Source organism: Cetorhinus maximus, chromosome 5 (genome assembly GCF_964194155.1).
Source record: "Cetorhinus maximus chromosome 5, sCetMax3.hap1.1, whole genome shotgun sequence".
Taxonomy (NCBI): domain Eukaryota; kingdom Metazoa; phylum Chordata; class Chondrichthyes; order Lamniformes; family Cetorhinidae; genus Cetorhinus; species Cetorhinus maximus.
In genome coordinates this window covers 167464901-167487222 of record NC_135883.1, presented here as the reverse complement: position 1 = coordinate 167487222, position 22322 = coordinate 167464901, and the positions used below count along the sequence as shown (strand labels likewise).

At 42.6% G+C, this 22322-nt stretch overlaps 1 protein-coding gene across 1 annotated transcript in view; it reads left to right on the top strand.

The window, feature by feature from the left end:
* Window positions 1-22322, top strand: part of LOC144681151 (dynein axonemal heavy chain 8-like) — a 1659468-nt gene that overhangs the window by 1410265 nt on the left and 226881 nt on the right. The window contains exons 50-51 of the mRNA XM_078542878.1: window positions 1021-1262; window positions 17831-17971. Coding sequence (XP_078399004.1) covers window positions 1021-1262; window positions 17831-17971 — 383 coding nt within the window. The remainder of the gene's footprint in view (window positions 1-1020; window positions 1263-17830; window positions 17972-22322) is intronic.

Here is a 22322-nt window from a genome sequence, read left to right as displayed (position 1 = left end):
TTCAATGATAAAAGACAAAAAAATAGAGAGTGCACTGTTTGAGTCCTTTGCTGTTGTTCGTGGCTGAAGCAGTTTTTCTAACAATGATCCTGGTTTATCCCCTGGGGGTGCTATTTTGGGAATTTGAAGTGGCCTCCAGAACTTCTCTGTCTGTTGATCCCAGTATGATATAAGCAGGCAAGGTTCCTTTCAATTGAAAATCTCTGTGATGTATTCCAAAATGTAACAGAGATAGGGCTCCAAAGTTCAGACAGCAGTGAGAGAAACAGTGTTCCTGGTGCATTTGTATACTTCTTCCTCGGATTCTCTGATTTTAGCAGTTTGTGAGGCCTTTCTCTGCACTTGGCAGTATGGCTACTGTCATATGACTGTCTTTCAAACTGCGTGGTCATTGACCCCTCTGGCAGTGAGATTCTCTCGTACCTGTTTTTTGAAGCTCTATAGATCAATAGTGGCTTCCAACAGGTCAGGCGATTAATTCCTTGTATCCTGTTGGCCATCGTGATAGCCAAAGATGATTGAATATTAATGTCTCAGCTATTAACCCCTTGAATAGTCCATTTCCCCCTTAATAATATTTTAAAAAGGGGTTTTTTACGCCTCCAAGGGTATGTCCGCGAGTTCCGCAGACTTGTTGACCCTATGACGGGGAATGTGGCTTTCACAAATGCAAATTGGCAGCCATTTTAAGTCAGTGGCTTTGCTTGCTTTAAAAAATCCTTTTAAAGAAGTTCAATATGTATTTGACCAGCTGATGAAATTAAAGATGAATATTCCACAGGCACAAGCAACATCATCATGACAATTAGCAGAACTGAAATGTAGTTAAGTTGGTGAAATGAAGGAATTAAATTCCAATTATGTAAAGTAATTGTAATTAACTGCGATTACAAGTGTTCATTCTGAAATGATCCAAAATCTGACTAATGTCTAATCATTTACTGTGCAAATGGAAAACATCAGAACCAATTTATTGATTGTTAATATATTTGTGTGTTTTTTGTACAACTTGATTTGTAGGTGATAATATCTGGATAATTCTGGATGGTCCAGTGGATGCTATTTGGATAGAAAATTTAAATTCTGTTCTGGACGACAACAAGACATTAACTTTGGCTAATGGTGACCGTATTCCCATGGCTCCTACCTGCAAACTACTGTTTGAGGTACACAACATTGAAAATGCATCTCCAGCCACAGTGTCCAGAATGGGGATGGTCTACATAAGCTCTTCTGCTCTCAGCTGGAAGCCAATTTTAAAGGTAACTGCTTCAGCACATAGGAAGAAGATGCTCTTGATACTCAATAAGTATCTGTGATGCTTATGGAAAAGAATGCTAGTATAAATGAGGTGAAACAGTTTCTGAAAAGAAAGGAAGAGCAGGGATAATTCATGATCCGTGTTGTAAAATATACCACAGAGCGAAGTACATTTGAGGTAAAAACAGAAAAACCTGGAACCACTTAGCAGGCCAGGCAACATCTGTGGAGAGAGAAACCAAGTTAATGGGGAGAATTTTATCCACTCACGGTCCCGACCTGGAAAAATTTATTAATTTTGCTTCCAATCTCCACCCCTCCATCATCTTCACATGGTCCATCTCTGACACTTCTCTTCCCTTCCTTGACCTCTCTGTCTCAATTTCTGATGATAGACTGTCCACCAATATCCATTACAAGCCTACCGACTCCCACAGCTACCTCGACTACAGCTCCTCACACCCCGCTTCTTGTAAAGACTCCATCCCATTCTCTCAGTTCCTTCGCCTCCGTCGCATCTGTTCTGATGACGCTACCTTCAAAAACAGCTCCTCTGACATGTCCTCCTTCTTCCTTAACCGAGGTTTTCCATCCACGGTCGTTGACAGGGCCCTCAACCGTGTCCGGCCCATATCCCGCGCATCCTCCCTCACGCCTTCTCCTCCTTCCCAGAAACATGATAGGGTCCCCCTTGTCCTCACTTATCACCCCACCAGCCTCCGCATTCAAAGGATCATCCTCCGCCATTTCCGCCAACTCCAGCATGATGCCACCACCAAACACATCTTCCCTTCACCCCCCCTGACGGCATCCGTAGGGATCGTTCCCTCCGGGACACCCTGGTCCACTCCTCCATCACCCCCTACTCCTCAACCCCCACCTATGGCACCTCCCCATGCCCACGCAGAAGATGCAACACCTGCCCCTTCACTTCCTCTCTCCTCACCGTCCAAGGGCCCAAACACTCCTTTCAAGTGAAGCAGCATTTCACTTGCATTTCCCCTAACTTAGTCTACTGCATTCGTTGCTCCCCATGCAGTCTCCTCTACATTGGAGAGACCAAACGCAAACTGGGCGACCGTTTTGTGGAACACCTGCGGTCTGTCCGCAAGAAAGACCCAAACCTCCCTGTTGCTTGCCATTTTAACACTCCACCCTGTTATCTTGCCCACATGTCTGTCCTTGGCTTGCTGCATTGTTCCAGTGAAGCCCAACGCAAACTGGAGGAACAGCACCTCATCTTCCGACTAGGCACTTTACAGCCTTCCGGGCTAAATATTGAATTCAACAACTTTAGATCTTAAACTCCCCCTCCCCCCATCCCCACCCCGTTTCTTTCCCCCCCCTCCCCCCCACGCTGCTTTTTTTTTCAATAATTTATATAGATTCTTCTTTCCCCACCTATTTCCATTATTTTTAAATCTAAAACTAAAACCTTGTTAGCCTTTCCACCCCACCCCCACTAGAGCTGTACTTTGAATACCCTGTCCTCCATTCTTAATTAGCACTTTTCTCAGACAAAACACCTCTTTGACCCTTTTGTCTGTGACATCTTTTGATTATCTGCTCATCTCCACAATCAACACACCCTCAATGTCTCTCTCGCCCCCCACCACACACACACACACCCCACACCACCCCCCACCTTAAACCAATTTATATTTCTCCCTTCTTCTAACTATGCTTCAGTTCTGCCGAAGGGCCATGAAGGCTCGAAACGTTAACTGATTTCTTCTCTGCCGATGCTGCCAGACCTGCTGAGTTTTTCCAGGTAATTCTGTTTTTGTTTTGGATTTCCAGCATCCGCAGTAGCTTTTAGCTTTTTGTTTTTAGCATTGTTATGGGATGTTTTCTCCTGAAAGGATAGAGGAGCATTGATTAGTCCGCCCTCTACCTGCAGCGCCATTGCAGCCTGACCAATCCCACCTGAGGAACACCTCACCGGGCTCAGCCAATTCGTGACCCTGGAGCCACAAGACACTCAGTCCAAGCAGCCAGAGCTCATCCCGTTGGCCAGGTCCTGCTTCATAGACATTTGCCGCTCACACTGTAACACCTCTGAGGTCCATGAGGGGGGTGGGCAGCTCTTAACTGTTCTGCAAAAGTGACCCATGCCAACACAGTGCTCACACTTCCTGATCACAGGAGATCGTTGAAGCGCTTCCGGCACTGCACTTATGTGTGCCTCACCACATTGTGGCTGCGGACCTTGGATGCCACGGGGGGGGCACCTCCTCCCGTCCCTGGGCACAAGTGTTTCTCTCCTCGCTGCCACCTCCTCCAGGAGGGCGGCGAGGCACTCATCTGAGAAATGCGGTGCCAACTGCCCTGCCGACCTGCCATGTCCACCCGCTATGGTCTCTATTCACAGGACGTCTGTGTCCTTCAGTGACAGCCTTCCAGGGGCTGCCAAGGCCGCATTTGAATTGGCCGCCAGGCCACCATTGGACCGGCGGACCTTAAGCCCCCACCCCTGCCCACCCCTTCACACCTGTTCACAGGCCGCATCTCTCACTAGGCAGCCCTTAATTGGTCCACCCATGTAAAATCGCAGAGCGCTGCTGATCGTGGGCGGCGGTCGGCTTCCCGACTGCCCCACCCACCCCCACCGATCCCACATGCCAAGGGCAAAATTCTGCCCTATATTTCAAGCTAGCTTTCTCTTATACTCTAATTTTTCCCTCCTTTTAATCTTTAGTCATTCTTTGATGCTCTTTATATTCTGTCCAATCTTCTGACCTGCCACCTGTCTTTGCATAGTTATATGTTTTTTTCTTTAAGTTTGATACTTTAATTAACATTTCTGGTAAACTACAGATGGTGGTTCCCCCCTTGCCCTCTGGAATTTTCTTTCTTTTTAATGTAATGTATCAGTTCTATGTATTCTGAATATCTGCCACTGCCATCTCTATTGACCTATCCCTTAACCTAATTTGCCAGTTCACTTTATCTATAGTTCTGTTTTCATGTCCTCATGATTGCCCTTATTTAAGTTTAAAATACAAGTCTTAGAACCACTCCTCCCTCCCTCAAACTGAATGTCAAATTCAAACATATTATGATCACTGCTTGGGGTGCCTTCACAATGAGGTCATTAATTAATCGTGTCTCATTGCACAATATCATCTCATTGCACAATACTAAGTCTAGAATAGCCTGCTCTCTGGGGATTTCCAGAAGGCGTTTGATAAGGTGCCACATCAAAGGTTATTGCAAAAAATAGAAGCTCATGTTTTATGGGGTAACATATTGGCTTGTAAATACGATTGGCTGGCTAACAGGAAACAGAGTAAGTGGGTCTTTTTCTGGTTGGTGGGATGTAATGAGTAGTGTGCCACAGCGATCAACTGATCCTTGGCCTCAACTTTTTACAATTTATACAAATAACTTGGATGAAGGGACAGATGGTATGATTGCGGATACAGCTAAATTTGCTGACAACACAAAGATAGGTAGGAAAGTAAAAAGCAAAAAACTGTGGATGCTGGAAATCCGAAACAAAAGCAAAAATACATGGATAAACTCAGCAGGTCGGACAGCATCTGCGGAGAGGAATACAGTTAACGTTTCGAGTCCTTGTGACTCTTCACCAGAACTCCATCACCTTCAGCAGGTCAGGTCAAGGTGGGTACACCTGCGCTTGAGCAGCAGACGCTTAGCAGCCTGGGGCCCACTAGGCCTCGGGCCACCAGTTCTGGTGAAGAGTCATACGGACTCGAAACATTAACTGTATTCCTCTCCGCAGATGCTGTCCGACCTGCTGAGTTTTTCGAGGTAGGAAAGTAAGTTGTGAAGAGGACATAAGGAGGCTACAAAGTGACATAGATAGGTTAAGTGAGTGGGTAAAGACCTGGCATTGGAATATAATGTGGGCAAATGTGAAATTGCCCACCACACGTTCCTCCAGACAGTTAGGGCAGCCTCTTGTTTCTACTGTTAAAAAGACAGTGTTGAGCTTCAGTCTCCCACCCCTGAAACTGCATCTACACTGAATCCTGCTACTCACAGAATAGGTTTATCTTCCAACGAGTAATTGTGCCATCCACACCCACCTGACATCGGGGCAGCAGCAGCAGTAGATGCAATGGCTTCAATGAACACATTTTTAAAGTTCAGAACGTGGTGAGCTGCAAGTAATGGCTTGCACGAGAGGGGCCAGGCAACTGATGGCCAGTACTTAATCATGCACATGTGGGATTGTAATCACGCTGGAGACCATGTGGGGGAACTGAATCTAAATGTGCAACGATTGAATTCTGATTGGGGGCTCACATTCCAGAGCCTTAAACACCCATGGACATTGAAGCAACAAGCAGCAAGCCTGCTGACTGCTATGCCCTGTTGACTGTGATGACTTTGATAGGCTTTCTCTGGTGGTCTGAGGCCTAGTGGGCTGCTAAGGGTCTGCTGCTCAGGCGCAGGTGTACCCACCTTGACCTGACCTGCTGAAGGTGATGGAGTCACTGGCAGAGGGGAGGTTGAGCAGCAGGGCATCCTTGGAGTGTCCTGGCACAAAATCCCTAGAGTGCCTGGCTGGCGGTCCTCCTGTGGGTGCCCGATGGCACCTCCCTGACTCCTTGAGGTGATGGGGCACCTGGGGGGAGGTCAAGATGCTGTGTCCCCAACTCGTTTAACCACTGTTGCATTGCACCAATACCTAGAGCAATGGAATGCAGGTCTGAGCGTATATCCAGCAATAACTGTGCATTCTGCTGTCCTGGGTCTCCAAGGCATCTGCCACCTTTTCCATGGAGGTAGCCAAGCGCTCGCATGCTAGAGCCATGACAACAGACAAACATGATGGACTCCTCCAGCCTTAGAGCAGTCTTCGCTCCAGTCTGCACATGGCCCCTGGCAGCTCTGCATGATGTTCCTCTGCACCTCCAACGGTATCTTAGGGCCGAGTCCCGAGCTTCATTAGCTGCTTGGGGCTAAGCAGGGGCCTGGTCTCCAGCAGTGCTACAAGTATCAGAGACCTCGGCAGTCACTACCTCCGCCAGCTGTGGACCTGTGTCAGTGATGCGCTCAGCAGATTGTAACTCCAAGCCTACTTTAGAACTTGGACCCACCGAGGTGAGTGTATCTGCACAGCTGGAGAACACCATGACGGTGCATCCTCTGAGGATACTGAGGCATCCTCCTCAGCAGTGGGCTTGAGGCTGGGGCGTGTTTGGGTGACAGTCAGGAGACTAATACATCACAGCCTGTCAAGGCGGCATTGATTGACAGCTGTTTAAGATACACTCCCTTAAGGGTCATTATACATCATGTTACAACAACCCCTTTTTCTAAGCTGAATGTGGTAAAGCCCCTCCTTTACCTGGACTATACTCTGCCTAGGTTTTAGTCTTACTCTGGGTATACAATGGCACAGAACAATCATGTGACTTAACTAAAACTTTTCTTTATCGAATATCACAAGTCACGACTAGTATACTCACAAAACGGTGACTGGGCTTCATGCATGCAAGAGACCTGTCTCAGGGTGACTGTTATGACCGATGCTGTTGGTATGGCTAAGTTATTTAAAAATCCCAGAGGGAAACTTTAAACAACTGTCATAACCTATATTTTTTAGTGTTATATTTGAGATGCGACTCTAAATTCAGGAATCAGACTGCCAATTCTCGAGGTTTTACATTAAAATAAATGAAACATTCTATTAATTTACACAGGTTAAAATATATATACACATAGCTTCAAATTACTACTATTATAACTTTTAACAAATTCCCAAACTAATTTCCATTAAGCCAACAGCAACCCATAGATTTTACCAGACACCAGGAAAAGCATTTTCACCTTGCGAACTCAAAATGAGATTCTTTTCACTTTGGTTCCTGTAGATGCAGTTGGAGGTTTAAGCTGCCTTTTGATCTCACATTGCCTCTGCTCTGCACATCCGAAAACTACTGAAGATAAACCTACCACCGCCCATTGAATGTAAATTCTCATTGTATCACCAACCTCTGAACTAAACCTCTCTAACAATAAAACCTCTTTCATAGTAGCAATTTTATTAGCAATATAAACATATGGCTTGGTGTCTGCTAGAAAGGTGTCTGTTTTCACCCCACTTCTTGAATGCTCTATTCAAAAAATGCAAATGCATGTTATCCGTCTTACATATCAAAACTAGTACATAAAGGACCCACACTAGCTGGCTTTAATCCAATTAAGACACACCCACAGACTAGACCTCTATTTTAAAATAAAAATATTTTCCAAAATATTATATACATTAATAGCTTCATGACAGTGGCCAGTCCTCTGAATGAGTCCTCTTCACGTTTTCAGTGGCTGACCAGACCACCACTTCCTCACAATCACTCTGACACTATGACTCCTAATGCTTATATTGTGAAGTATGTCACTCACACCAATGCTCATGCAAACCCCCCCTCCCCCGCAGAACCGGAGCAAAACTGGAGTCAATGGGAATCATGGGAAAACTCTCTACTAGTTGGAGTCATACCTAGCACAAAGGAAGATGGTTGTGGTTGGAGGAGGTCAATCATCTCAGTTTCAGGAAATCATTGCAGGAGTTCCTCAGGGGAGTGTCCTAGGACCAGCCGTCTTCAGCTGCTTCATCAAAGACCTTCCTTCCATCGTAAAGTCAGAGTGGGGATCTTCACTGATGACTGCACAAATTTCAGCACCACTCATGACACCTTAGATACTGAAGCAGGCCATGTCCAAATGCAGCAAGACCCGGATAATATCCAGGCTTGGGCTGACAAGTGGCAAGTAACATCTGTGCCACATAAGTGCCAGGCAATGACCATCTCTAGCAAGGGAGAATTTAACCACCACCCCTTGACGTTCAATGACATTACCATTGCTGAATCTCCCACTATCAACATCCTGGGGGTTGCCATTGACCAGAAACTGAACTGGACTAACCATATAAATACTATGGCTACAAGAGCAGTTAAGAGGCTAGGAATCCTTCGGCAAGTAACTCACCTCCTGACTCCCCAACTCCTGTCCATTATCTACAAACACAAGTCAGGAGTGTGATGAATACTCTCCAATTGCCTGGATGAGTGCAGCTCCAAAAACACTCGAGATGCTTGACACCTTCCAGGACAAAGCAGCCTGCTTGATTGTCACCCCATCCACAAACATTCCCTCCACCACCAATGCACAATGGTGGCATTGTGTACTATCTACAAGATGCATTACTGGAACTCACCAAGGCTCCTTAGGCAGCACCTTCCAAATCCATGACCACTACCATCTAGAAGGACAAGGGCAGCAGGCACATGGGAACAGCACCACCTGAAGTTCCCCTCCAAGTCACTCACCATCCTGACTTGGAAATATATCACCGTTCCTTCACTGTCGCTGGGTCAAAATCCTGGAACACTCTCCCTCATGTGGTTGTGTGTATAACTACACCACACGGACTTCAGCAGTTCAAGAAGGCAGCTCACCACCACCTTCTCAAGGGAAATTAGGGATAAATGCTGGTCAAGCCAGTGATGCCCACATCCCAAGAATGAATAACGAAAAGTCTGCCATTGCCCCTATGCTGATCTATCCCTTAACCTAATTTCCCAGTACAATTTAGCCAGCTCTTCTTCTTGCCCTCATATTTGCCCTTATTTAAGTTTAAGACACAAGGAAGGAGATGGTGGCAGTGAAAGCGAGTTTTGGTAAACAACTTATCAAACAACAGGAGGGAAATGGAAAGCAATGAAGGCGATCAACATGCAAGAGAGAAAAGGAATTTTTTTCAGAGAGATGAGCAGAACTTCTTCAAGGTGGGGATTCCTGGTAGAGAAGTGGCAGTGTGTTGGATCCTATGGATCCTCGTCGCCAGTTTGTTGTGAGTGGCGGCTGAGTTGCTACTATTGATAGAGTTGATCAGCAGACACTTCTTAAGTGGAAACTTTTAGTTTATTTACCAAGGTACTCAGCAGCACTACACATGTGCTTTAATTTCAAACTCTATCTTTACACTACAGACTACTGACTATTGAGGTAGCCCACGCTATTCTCCTGCTGGGTACTAAAGATCATGTGATCTTCCTTAAGCATTATTTTTAAAGGTAAATCACACAATAATTAAAACCATAATTACCATATCCCTCCCCCTTTACTCGAATATACATTTTATATTTACAAGTGCAAATTTCTCAAAACAACAAAATATTTACACTAGGTAAGGAATTTACAAATTCAGTCTTTCTGGTAGTTTCCTTATGCATGTAGAATGTCTCAGCTCTACAACTTCAGATGCTTTGTCAGGAACCTCCTTTTCTGGTGTTACCTGAACATCAAGTGCTTCAGAGGGCACCTACAGTTCTATATCCTCAACTCTTACAGGAACATCAGACGTGTCTGACCTGGGTTGAGTACTCTCAACAGGGAATGCTGACCTGTTGAGAGTACTCAATTCTTGATAATCTGTTTCTCTCTTCCTCAAATGGTCCACATGTCTCCATATGACTCAGCCTTCACCTCTACATGTAAGCTAGAGGTCCAGTCACTACTTATTTCACCCGGTAACCACTTTAGTCTTCTCTAAAGTTCTTTGCATATAATGTTTCTCCCACAGTAAATTTCCTCTCACGACTGCCAGTCATGTCTAGTTTTCTGGCTTCCCTAGCTCATTTCCATCTTCCCCTCTAAACTCAGCATTTTTAAGCTCAATGTCATCCTGAGATGGCACTTCATCAATAACTCCACTGGTGTGACACCTTTTGTTGTGTGAGGGGTTGTCCTATAATGTAAAAGAAAGCGTACTAGCTTGGTTGCTAAGGAGTCTCCAGTTTAGCTTCTTCATGACTGCCTTGAATGTTTGAACCACCCTTTCAGCCAGTCTATTTGAGGAAAAGTGGTACTGTGAAGTTTTTACATGAGTGATACCATTGAGCCTGATAAACTGTTGAAACTCAGCACTCGTAAATGCTGTTATTTGAAACAACTACTTCTGGTAATCCGTTAATGGCAAAACTTTGACGTAGCTCCTCAATTGTAGCAGTCAACATTGGTGACTTCACCTCATATATGTCCATCCATTTTGAGTGGGCATCAACAGTGAGCAGAAACGTTATTGCCATGAAAGTTCCCTGTTATGACACAGCAAATAGTAAATGCTGACCTGTTCAAATCCCAGGGGGAAACTTGAAACAACTGTCACAACTAATTTTCAATGTGTATGTTTCGAGATGCTGGCTTTGAATTCAGTAATAATAAGACCATTGGGTCTTAAAGGTTTTTATAAAATTAAATTGAACATTTATTAATAAAATAAAAGATTGTAAGCACATACATATGCCTACAAATTACTGCCATAATAACTTTTAAATCCCCTAGTTAATCTGATTCCCAGTTACATCTTCGTTAAGCTCTTCTGAATCATGTCCTCATTCACACCGCACACTAAATAATCTCTGAGCATGTTGTTTAGAGATGTACCAAACTCACAATGTTCCATTAACTGCATCAAGTTTGCCACATAGCATGCAACTGTCTCACCCGGGGTTCTATTTCTTGAATTAAACTTGAACCTTTGTATTGTTACTGAGGGCTTTGGTTGATAATGACCCTTCACGGGGTCCACCAATTCATCAAAATTTATCGAATCTGGGGCACTGGGTGCTGTCGAGCTTGGAATCAAGCCTTAGGTTTTATTCCCAAATGTACTTAAGAGGACCGCTCGCCTCTTCTCTTCCCCTGTAATTTTGTTCACTTCACAAAAAGAATGTGAGACATTCAATGCAATGAGACCAATCATCTGCTGGATGAAAAGGATCAATTCTTCCAAATTGCAGCATTTTGAGAGGAATTACTTCATTGATTCAAACAGAATTTCCACCTCCAATTACTGGCTGAGATACAATGCCGATTTCGTTTCACTTGATTTCTTCTGTTAAACTTGTTTTATCCTCGTCTTCAGTTTGTTGGGCCCTGTGGATCCTGATCGCCAGTTTGTGGTGAGTGGTGACTGAGTTGGTACTCTTGATAGAGTTGATCAGCAGACACTTCTTAGCTGAAACTTTTAGTCTATTTACAAAGGTACTCAGCAGCACTACATGTTCTTTTCACTTCAAACTCTATCTCTACATTACTAACTACTAACTATTGAGGTAGCCCACACTACTCTTCTACTGGATACTAAAAATCATGTGATCTTCCTTAACAGGCATCTTTTTAAAGGTATATTACACACTAATTAAAACCATAATTATCACACAGTGAATGATAAGTGCAGCTCCAACAGCATTCAAGAAGCTTGACAGCATTCAGGACAAAGCACTCCATCCACCAGCTTAAACATTCACTCCCTCCAGCACCCATGTACAGTGGCTGAAGTGTGTACCATCTACAAGATGCACTGCAGGAACTCACCAAGGTTCCTTTGACAGCATCTTCTAAACCCATGACCTCTACCACCTGGAAGGACAAGTGCAGCAGGAATAATCATGGGTGATTTTAATCTACATACAAACATACAAACTGGTAGTAGGCTGGATGAGGAGTTTTGAGATAGTTTCTTAGAGCAGCGTGCTCTGGAACCAACCAGATAGCAGGTTATATTAGACTTGGTATTATGTAATGTGACAGGATTCATTAATGACCTCAGAGTAAAGGCACCGCTAGGTAGCAGCGACCACAATTGGATTGAATTTTACATCCAGTTTCAAAGGGAGAAGAGTGGGTCTAAGAGTAGTATCTTAAACTTAAATAAGGGCAACTATGTGAGAATGAAAGCTGAGCTAGCTGAAGTGAACTGAGAAATTAGGTTAGAGGATAGATCAATAGAGAAGCAGTGGCAGATAGTTAAGGGATATTTCAGAGTATTCAGAACAAATACATTCCTATTATAAAGAAAAATTCTAAGGGGAGGACCCACTGTTAACTCTGGTTAACTAGAGATGTTAAGGAAAGCATCAAACTTAAGGAAAAAGCATACATCTCCGCAAAAATGAGTGGCAGGTCAGATGATTGATCAGAATATAAAGAACAGCAGAGAATGACTAAAAGGTTAACCAGGAGAAAGAAATTGGAGTATGAGAGGAAGCTAGCTAGACAGGTAAAAACAGATAGCAAGAGTTTCTACAGGTATTTAAAAAGGAAAAGAGTAAGTTAACTGAGTGTTGGTTCTCTAGAGAGTGACCATGGGGAGTTAATAGTAGATAATATGGAAACGGCAGAAGAAATGAACACATAATGTGTTTCTGTGTTCACTATAGAGGACACAAAATACATTCCATTAATAGCTGCCAATCAGCAGGTGAAAGGGAGAGAGGAACCTGATGAAATTGAAATCACTCGGTAAACGGTACTGAGCAAACTGATGTAGCTGCGGGCTGGCAAGTCTCCAGGTCCAGATGGACTACATCCTAGGTCTTAAAAGAGGTGGCTAATGAGGTAGTCGATGTGCTGGTGTTAATTTTCCAAAATTCACTAGATTCTGGAAAGGTCCCACCAGACTGGAAAGTAGCAAATATAACCCCTTTATCTAAGAAGGGAGGGAGGTGGAAAACAGGAAACGATAGACCAGTTAGCTTGATGTCTGTCATGAGGAAGTTATTAGAATCAGTCAGTAAGGAGATTATAGCTGGGCACTTAGAAGAGCTCAAGGCAATTAGGAAGAGTCAGCATGGTTCTGTGAAAGAAAAATCATGTTTAACCAATTTATCGGAGTATTTTGAAGGAGTAACATGCAGTGGATAAAGGGGAGCCTGTAGAGGTACTGTACTTGGATTTCCAGAAGGCATTTGATAAGGTGCCAGATCAAAGGTTATTATGGAAAATAAAAGTGCATGGTGTAGGGGGTAACATTAGCATGCATAGAAGATTGGCTGGCAGAAAGTAGACAATATGCATAAATGGGTCCTTTTCGGACTGGCAGGATGTGACGATTGGATTCCCACGGGTCTGTGCTGGGACCTCAACTCTATGATTTACGTCAATGACTTAGATGAGGGGAGCAAAGGCATGGTAGCTAAATTTGCAGATTACACAAAGATAGGTAGGAAAGTATGTTGTGAAGAGGACATGAGGAGGTTGCAGATGGATATAAGTAGGTTGAGTGAATGGGCAAAGATCTGGCAAATGGAGTTTAATGTGGGAAAATGTGAAGTTTTTCACTTTGGCAGGAAGAAAAAAGCATTACTTAAATTGTGAATGGCTGCATAATTCTGAGGTTCAGAGGGATCTAGGTGTTCCAGTACATGAGTCACTAAACGATAGTATGCAGGTACAGCAAGTAATTAAGAAGGTTAATGGAATGCTATCCTTTATTATGAAAGGGATTGAACATAAAAGTAAGGATGTTATGCTTCAGTTATGCATGGCATTGGTGAGACTGCACCTCGAATGCTATGTGCAGTTTAGGTCTCCTTATTTAAGGAAGGGTGTAAATGCATTGGAGGCAGTTCAGAGAAGGTTTACTAGATTGATACTTGGAATGAGTGGGTTGTCTTATGAGGAGAGGTTGGACAGACTGGGCTTGTTCCCACCAGAGTTTAGAAGAGTGAGGTGTGATTTGATTGAAGTATAAAAGATCCTGAACAAGGCCTTGACAAGGTGGATGTTGAAAGGATGTTTCCTCTTGTGGGTGAGTTCAGAACTAAGGGGCACTGTTTTAAAATTAGGGGTCACCCTTTTCGGACAGAGATGATGAGAATTTTTTTCTCTCAAAGGGTTGCGTGACTTTGGAATTCTCTGCCTCAGAAGGCGGTTGAGGCGGAGTTATTGAATATTTTTAAAGCAGAGGTAGATAGATTATTGTTAGGCAAGAGATTCAAAGGTTATCGGGGTTAGGTGGGAATGTGGAAATCAAAACACAAGAAGATTAGGCATGACCTTATTGAATGGTGGAGCAGACTCGAGGGGCCGAATGGTTTATTCCTGTTCCTATTTCTTATGCTCTTATGGAACACCACTACCTGCAAGTTCCAGTTCAAGCCACACAATATCCTGACTTGGAACTACATCTCCATTCCTTCACTGTTGCTGATTCAACACCCTAGAACTCCCTCCCTAACAGCACTGTGGGTGTACCTACACCACATGGAGAGCATCGGTTCAAAAAGGCCACTCACCACCACCTACCCAATGGCATTTAGAGATGGGCAATAAATGCTGGCCTGGCTAGCAAGGCATTACACCCTGTGAAAGAATAAATTTAGGAAAAAGGAATTACACGCTAAGATTAATGAAAAATACTGCAGATGCTGGAGATCTGAAATAAAAACAGAAAGTGCTGGCAAATCTCAGCAGATCTGGCAACATCTGTGGAGAGAGAAACAGAGTTAAGATGTTCCCATTACCTCATCCCTCAGCCTTGGGTATGGCCTTCAGTTCTCCCTTATCTCCTTCTTGTCCTGTTCAACAATGAATGACTGTTGAAGCTGTTGCAACTGCTGGGCTAGCCGCCTCTGGAACTATCCTTGGCCAAGGATCCCATCATGCCTATAGTATTGGTTAAACTTCCCATCATTCCTAGAAAGACCTCTCATAACAACATTTGTCTATTCTAAAGCTATTAAGGCACATTTTAATATCAATCTTAATAAAATCAATTCATTTATCCCACTTCACTAAGCACAGTTCTGGTTGCTATATTATGAAAAGGAATTAGAGGCACAGAGGGTGCATGGAAGATTTACAAGGATGATACCAGAACTGCAAGGTTACATCTATCAGGAAAGGATGAACAGTTGAGTCTCTTTGTTCTTGTAAAAGGGAAACTTAAGGATGACCAAAGAGAGGTCTTCAAAATCATTGAAGGTTTGACAGAGTAGACAGAGAAAGAGTATTGTGAAGTGTAAAATTAAAGGCCATCGATCTAAGATGGTCACCAAGAAATCAAATAGGGAATACAAAAGTAATTTCAATACCCAGAGGGTGGTACACTGATAATAAAGTAGTTGAAATCCCCTTGTATTACTGGCCTATTGTTTCAGCACTTCTCAGCAATTTGCCAACATGGTTTGCTCTTCTATCTCCCTCTGATTGTTTGGAAGTCTATACTTTTCTCCTAGCAGTGTGATTGTCCCATTTTTTATCCCTCAATTCAACACATGTGGCCTCATTTGATGATCCTTAAAGCATATCATCTCTCCTCACAGTTGTGATTATTTCTTTAACCAATATTGCAACACCTCCCTTTCATAACCCTCTCTATCCTATCTGAAAACCCTGTAGCCAGGAATGCTGAGAAGCCATTCCTGCTCTTCCTTAGGTCATGTTTCAGTTATAGCTGCAATATCAGTCTTCCAAGTATCTACCTATAACCTCTGGTGATTTGGCTTGTTCATTAGCCTCTTTGCATTTAATTATATACCTCTAGTTACTGAATAATTCCTTTGTTATCTATTTCTAACCTTTGCTTTATTTACCTTCCATAATTACTTACTATTTTCTTTTCCAATTTCAACTTTGCTTCTCTTCCTTCAAAACCTACAAAAAGTTCCCATCCCCTTGTCAAACTAACCTAAAGCCTCCCCAGCAGCAATGGCAAACCTCCCCACCACTATATTAGTCCTAGCACAGCTGAGGTGCAACACTTTCAGCTTGTATAGGCCCCATTGCCCCCTGAAATCAGTTCCATTATCCCAGGAATCTAAAGCCATCCATCCTGCACATAGAATTGTAGAGCTTCAAATGATTACAGTTCAGAAGGAGGCCATTCAACTCCTTAAGCCCATGCCAGTTCTCTACAAAAGCAATTTAGCTAGTTCCATTTTCCCCTCTTTTCCCTGTAGGCCTGCAGATTTTTCCCTTCAAGTGCTTATCCAATTCACTTTTGAAAGCCACAACTGAATCTACCTCCAGCATCCTTTTGGGCAGATCAGCACTATTTGCTGCACAAAAACATTTTTCCTCATATTGCCTTTGATTCTTTCACCAATTACTTTAAATTTGTGTCCTATGGTTCTTCAGTTGAAAGTTTCTCTCCAGTCATGCATTTTTGTTTTTTTAGTCATCATTGCATGTTAGTAATCTAGATTGCTACGTTTGAAGTCCTATTTTTTAATATCTTTACTGGCTTTCTAAAATCTGTCTCTAAATACCTCATCCCTCTTTCTATTTATATTGCTGGTACCAATATAGACCACAACCCCTGAGTGTTCACCCTCCCCCATCAGAATCCTCTGCAGCTATTCAGTGACATCCTGCACTCTGGCAACAGGGAGGCAATGTAACCATCCTGAAATCACGTCTGTAGCTGCAGAAATGCCTGTCTGTTCCCCAACTTCTTGTGTGAACTATCACTATTGTTTTCCTGACCTTTTCTCTATCCCCACCTCAAGCCAAAATGCCATCCATGATGCCTTTGTCTTGGTTCTGGCTGCACTCTCCAGAATCCTCACCTGAATACCTGTCAGAGAGCAAGATGCATCTGGGGGATTCCTGCGTTATTTGCCTGGTCTTCTTTGCCTGTCCCCAGCCATTGCCTTTCTGCCTGTGCCCTGTACACTTTTAAGCTGCAGGATGATGCCACCCCTCCTCCCCTCACCTCCTGAAAAATGCTATCCACATACCTCTCAGCCTGTGGCTACACTGCAGTATTGCCAGCTGTGCTCAAGCTCTGAAACCTGGAGCATGAGTTATTCCAGCTGATGACACTTACTGCACCTGCAGCATTCGAGGACATGAGAAGTGTCCTGGAGTTCCCACATAACACAGGATATGAGTTTAGCCCTTTGCCCTAACTTAAAGGGAAAACGACAACATTAATTTTCATCATCCAATCACCTTCCTGCTGTCCAATAAAGACACTGATTTTTGTTGGTTTTGGATTCACCAAGTATAATCTGTTGCTTCTGCTAAGGTCTGTGCTCTGTAACATTTGTTCCAAATATTTCCAGTTCAGTAAAACCAATTTTTCTCTTGCATTTCCCAAAGGAAATATGCTCCCCAAGTTGCTCACTGGCATGTAGAATCTCTATGTCAGGTGACCTTCTCTGCCTGGTTGTTTACAACTGATCCGCAGAATATAGTGGGAACTCTACAACCTTGTCTATGGAGCCGAGTAGGAAGAGAGAGCTGGCTGTATTGTTTCCATTACAATAGGAAACATGGCTTAGTATTTCTTCAGAGCTGCTTCAACCCTGCCACCATAACTTTGTCAGAAGTTTGATGATAACTCTTTGTTTACCTGTGTGAGTAGGTTTCCGACTAAGCTATGGTGATGATGGAGCTGAAGCCGTTCCAAGGAAATTCTTTGCCATGTTTAGACTAAAATATCTAAAAATAAATCTCTAATTTGCATCTTACATCTCTTTCCACATTTACAAATATAATTTTCTCTTTCATTAAGTCTTTTAATTGGTCTAGGCTGTTGTAAAATACTCACTTTTCAATTTGACTCACTGCAGAATGCTGCAGCATAGCTTATTAATAACCATCTTACAAAAGCCTTTACTTTGCAAACATTTTTTTTTGCTAATGGCTATTAAACAATGATGAGAGAAGCACTATTGCTTTGTACAAATAGTCTATTAATGTCTCCTGCCTACATTCAAAACATTTTACATGTTAAATCGAGGCATGAATTGCTTCCCTTCCCTCATCATTATGAAATTTTCTATGCTTTGCCTTTCAGGCTTGGTTAAACAGACGTACTCCTAGGGAGGGCGAAATTCTACAAGGCTTGTATGACAAAGTCTTTGAAGATAGTTATGAATTCATGAAATTAAATCTCAATCCAGTAATGGAGCTTCTGGAGTGCAACTACATCATGCAGGTTGGAAACTTCCCTACTGTAATGCCACCTGTGTATGTATGTATATTTTTAGTCATACCCTCCAATACTATACAAAAGCAATGTACTGTGGATGTTGGAAATCTAAAATAGTATTTGTGGAGAAAAAAACAGGGTTTTCTGATGAAAAGAAAAGGTAACTCTGTTCACCCTCTCCCCCAACCCCCCACCCCCCACCCCCCCATTACCATTTCTGAATATGTTCCTTCCCTCTGTCAGAACAAATCTACTGGAAGAGCTGTTACAGCACTACACAGTCAGGAGTGGCCCTGGAAATCCTCAACATTAACTCTGAACCCCATACAGTCCCATTGTTTCAGATCAAATAAGGTCAGGTGCACAGAATATACTGATGAAAGAGCATAGGCTTGAAATATTGGGCCAAATGCTCATCTTCAATTAGGTAACTGCGAGTTGGGCCATTTCCCAGTGTTTCATTCCTGACTTCTAAAAGGCAGTGCATTCACCCAGCATTTTGGTCTCCAGGAGTTGAGCATAGGCTGGAGTCGGGGCCACCACCTCTGAGGCAGGCCCAAGGCAATAAAGGCTTGCAGATTAGAAGGCACATTTACTGGGACACAGCCCAGTTCTATTCATGGCTGTTAGTCCCTTAGCACTCACTCTCAACCCCCTCAATATCACCCGCCTCATGCCCCCTCCATTCCTTTCTCACATTATTATGACACAGCCAATGGTAAAGGCCAACTTATTCAAATCCCAGAGGGAAACTTGAAACAACTGTCATAACCAATATTTGCAATTTGAATGTTTCGAGATGTAGGCTTTGAATTCAGTAGTAATAAGACTACCTGTCAAGGGGTTTTTTATAAAACTGAATTAAACATTTATTAATACAAGAAAGATTGTAAACACATACGCACGTCTACAAAATTACTACTATAATAACTACAAAAATCCCCTAATTAATCTGACTCTCAGTTACACCCCCGTTAAGGCAACAGTAAATCTCATAGATTTAAACAGACACCTGGCAAAGCACACCCTGGACAGTTGCATTCAAAATGAGTTTCTTTCAGCTCTGGGTCCTTGCAGACAGCAGCTTAAGGCTTACAGGCTGGAAGCTTCTCACACTTGTTGGATCTTAAAATGCCTCTACCTTACACACGTTCTCCTTTATACATAACTTTCTCTTTGATTGTAAGTTTTCCATTGTATCGCTAGGTTTTTAACTTTACCTCTTCTAACAATAACATCCTTTCATCCCACCAATTTTATTAGTAAACTGAAAATAAATAAATGCGTTGCTGGCATCTTCTAGCTAGGTGTAAGATTTCACCCGCAGTCTTGAATGGTTTCTTTTAACAAATGCAAATTTACACTTTATTTCTTACCCTCCTTATGTTTACCTAATTTAGATCTCAAAACTACTATACATGAAAGCATTCAAACTAGCTGGCTTTAATCTAATTAAGACACACACAGACACATGCATGGACACAGGCCCCACCAGAACACTATTTTAAAATAATTTACAATAACATTATATCTTCTTGACAATATCTCCCATACTCCTCCCCATATCTCCTATGCCAACTCCACGCCACCTATACATTCTCCATGCCCACCCAATATCCACTCGGCACAGATCCAATGAGCCAGAAATAACACTGGCAAAGTCTTTGAAATGCTCACGAGAAAGAATAAGCCACTCAAAAATCCCTTTGAAAAAAGTTACCTTTTTTCATTTTCATAAAACTATCAAATCAAACACAGGCAGTGAAAGTCCCATTGAAGAAACATTTAATCCACTTAATGTTTTCCTAATTTTATCCAAATAAATAGGTATTGAAAAACCAATAGAAATAAAGACAAAGTTATTACAAGTGCATTAAACTGCCAATCAAACAAAGCCAACAGTCCTCTTCAAGCTATGTAAACAATCGCCTACAATCCTCAATGCATTAGTCAGGCTTGGAGCTCAGCCAATGTTTCAAAAATAGGTAATATGGCAACATTATCAATAAAGGCAGGCGTTACAAATGTCCAGACAGCTGTTTCACCAGATGGCTTCATTATTAATGCATGGCTTGCTCTAAGGTGACTAATCCAGCCCTGCAATTTACCCAGCTTGAAGGTGACTGCTAGCATTGTTTTATTGCAGTTTAATGAGAATGTCAGAGAGGCAAGTTATTTTCAAAGGGACTTTTTTGTTGGCTGATTATTTTTTATTTATTTCATGAGAATTGCAATGACTTGCCAGTGTTATTGTATGGCTCATTGTTTGTGCATCTAGTGCATACCAGAAGAGTGCTTCAAAGGCTCATTAGATATCAGGACTTTAGAATCAAACCACACGGTTCCAAAGCCTTGATTCTCAAGACTGTAGAATGCAGAAGAGCACTTTATGCACTGTAAAAATGTAGTCCAATGCATCTGAATCTTTACACAATGCTGATTAATTTAATGGTCTCTGGCCCTTTAAGGACAGAGCCCTATAATCAATCACAGGTGATTAACCATGGTTCAGAAAGGAGTGCAGGAGAGCAAATGCCTCAGCTTTATGTTTTGTACTGATGTGCTGGGCTTCCTCATCAGTGAAAATGGGTTAAGGTTTTAGGTTGAAGGTTTCTTCATAATCAGAATTTTCCTCAGCAACTTCCAGCCTTCTAAGCTGGTATTCCCTTTCTTTTTCCTTCTCTCTTGCCTGAAATTCCAATTCCAGCTTCCTAAATGTCCTTTCTTTTTCTTTTGCCTCTTGCCTTTTCATTTCCAATTATCTTTCCTTTTCCTTTTCTTTGTCTTTTGCCTCTAGTCGTTTCAATGCTGATTCTCTGTCTTTTTCTTTCTCTGCCTTTGCTTTTTCTTTTTCCTTCAATTCAAGTTGCTTCATTTGAAACTTAAGTCTCACTACCTCCAGCTGTGTCTCAACCCCTGGAGAACATGGTCTCTCTGTTATCCCTTCCAGTTTTAAATGCTGTGCTATTATCCCAACTATGTCAAGGTGTCAGCTGTGGCTCAGTTCATAGCACCCTCGCCTTTGAATCAGACGGTTGTGGGTTCATGTCCCACTCCCGGAAACCAAGAACTGTGATTGTAATCAAAAGAGTTGCAATCTGTGACTGTTAATAACTCGAAAGAATTTTTATCCCAACTATGTCTGCTTTTCTCGCCCCTTCTTTGGGTAATTCTAACTCCAGCTTATCCGTCAATTCCATCAGCTTGGTTAATTTCTGTAAACCAGCCAGGGTTACATTTTCCACCTGTAAAAAAGTCTTAGCAACCTCCAAAGCCATTTCAAAGTCCAACCCATATAATACCTCACGGCAACTCCAAATCCTACACCCAGTACTTCTTTACCTCCATGTGCTCATTTTATAAGGACTCACAGATCCCACTAATATTCAAGGATTTCCAATCCCAACTTATAATAATAAATCCTGAACCAATTATTATTCTGCGCCCAATCACCCGCTTTCCACATTTCAAATCCTGTACAAGCCCCCACTTTAATATGACCCACAGCCGAGATTACCCCTGGACAAGCCTGATCCCAGGGTGGAACCCAGCTTGATAGATCCTAACTTGTATTTGTTTGTTTAGGAAAGTGGAGAGTAGCTACTGAACAGAGTCACCAGAGTCAGCTAATGAAATTTTAACAAAAGCATAAAACATTTATTAAACAAGAAAAGATTAACTATATTACAATACTCCTTCACCCACAACTATACCTTTACAGATATATACAGATTTGTAAGGATAACACAAGTTACAAAAGCTATCTTATACTTTAATGTTCACAGTGAATACACAGTCCATGTAAACCAATAGGCTCCCTGTGGTCAGACACACCACACTCTGAAACCAAGTGACAGATGCCACCTCAACCACATGCTGTGCTCAACTCCACCCCCCAGATGCTTGTCACACCATGAGTCAACCAGTCTCACTGAACTCTGTCTTTCAAATGAGGGTTTCCAATCTCCACTCTTCAAGAACTCACTTTGGAATATTCTCCCAAACTGACAGTTTCTCTCAGAAACCTTCTGAAAAGGTTCACCTCCAGGGTATCGAACTCTCCTTCTGATGTTCCTCCCTAGGTCACCACATGCATTCAAGCTGTCTTCCACACATTCTCTCTCACCGACTCAGTCATCAACAGTACCAGTGCTTCTCATGCCTATAGCAAAGTGTTACAGACCTTCAGTTGTCTCTTTGGAGACCTTCATGCCTCTTGCAGGCTGTTCTCGCTTTAAATCTGCTTTCTCCAGCTTCTGTCTCTTTAAATCTGAAGCTTGAAGCCTTTCTCTCAGCCCCTCACTCTTAACTTTACTTAACAGGACCTTTTCCAGGTGCCTGTCCTTCCTTAGACTAG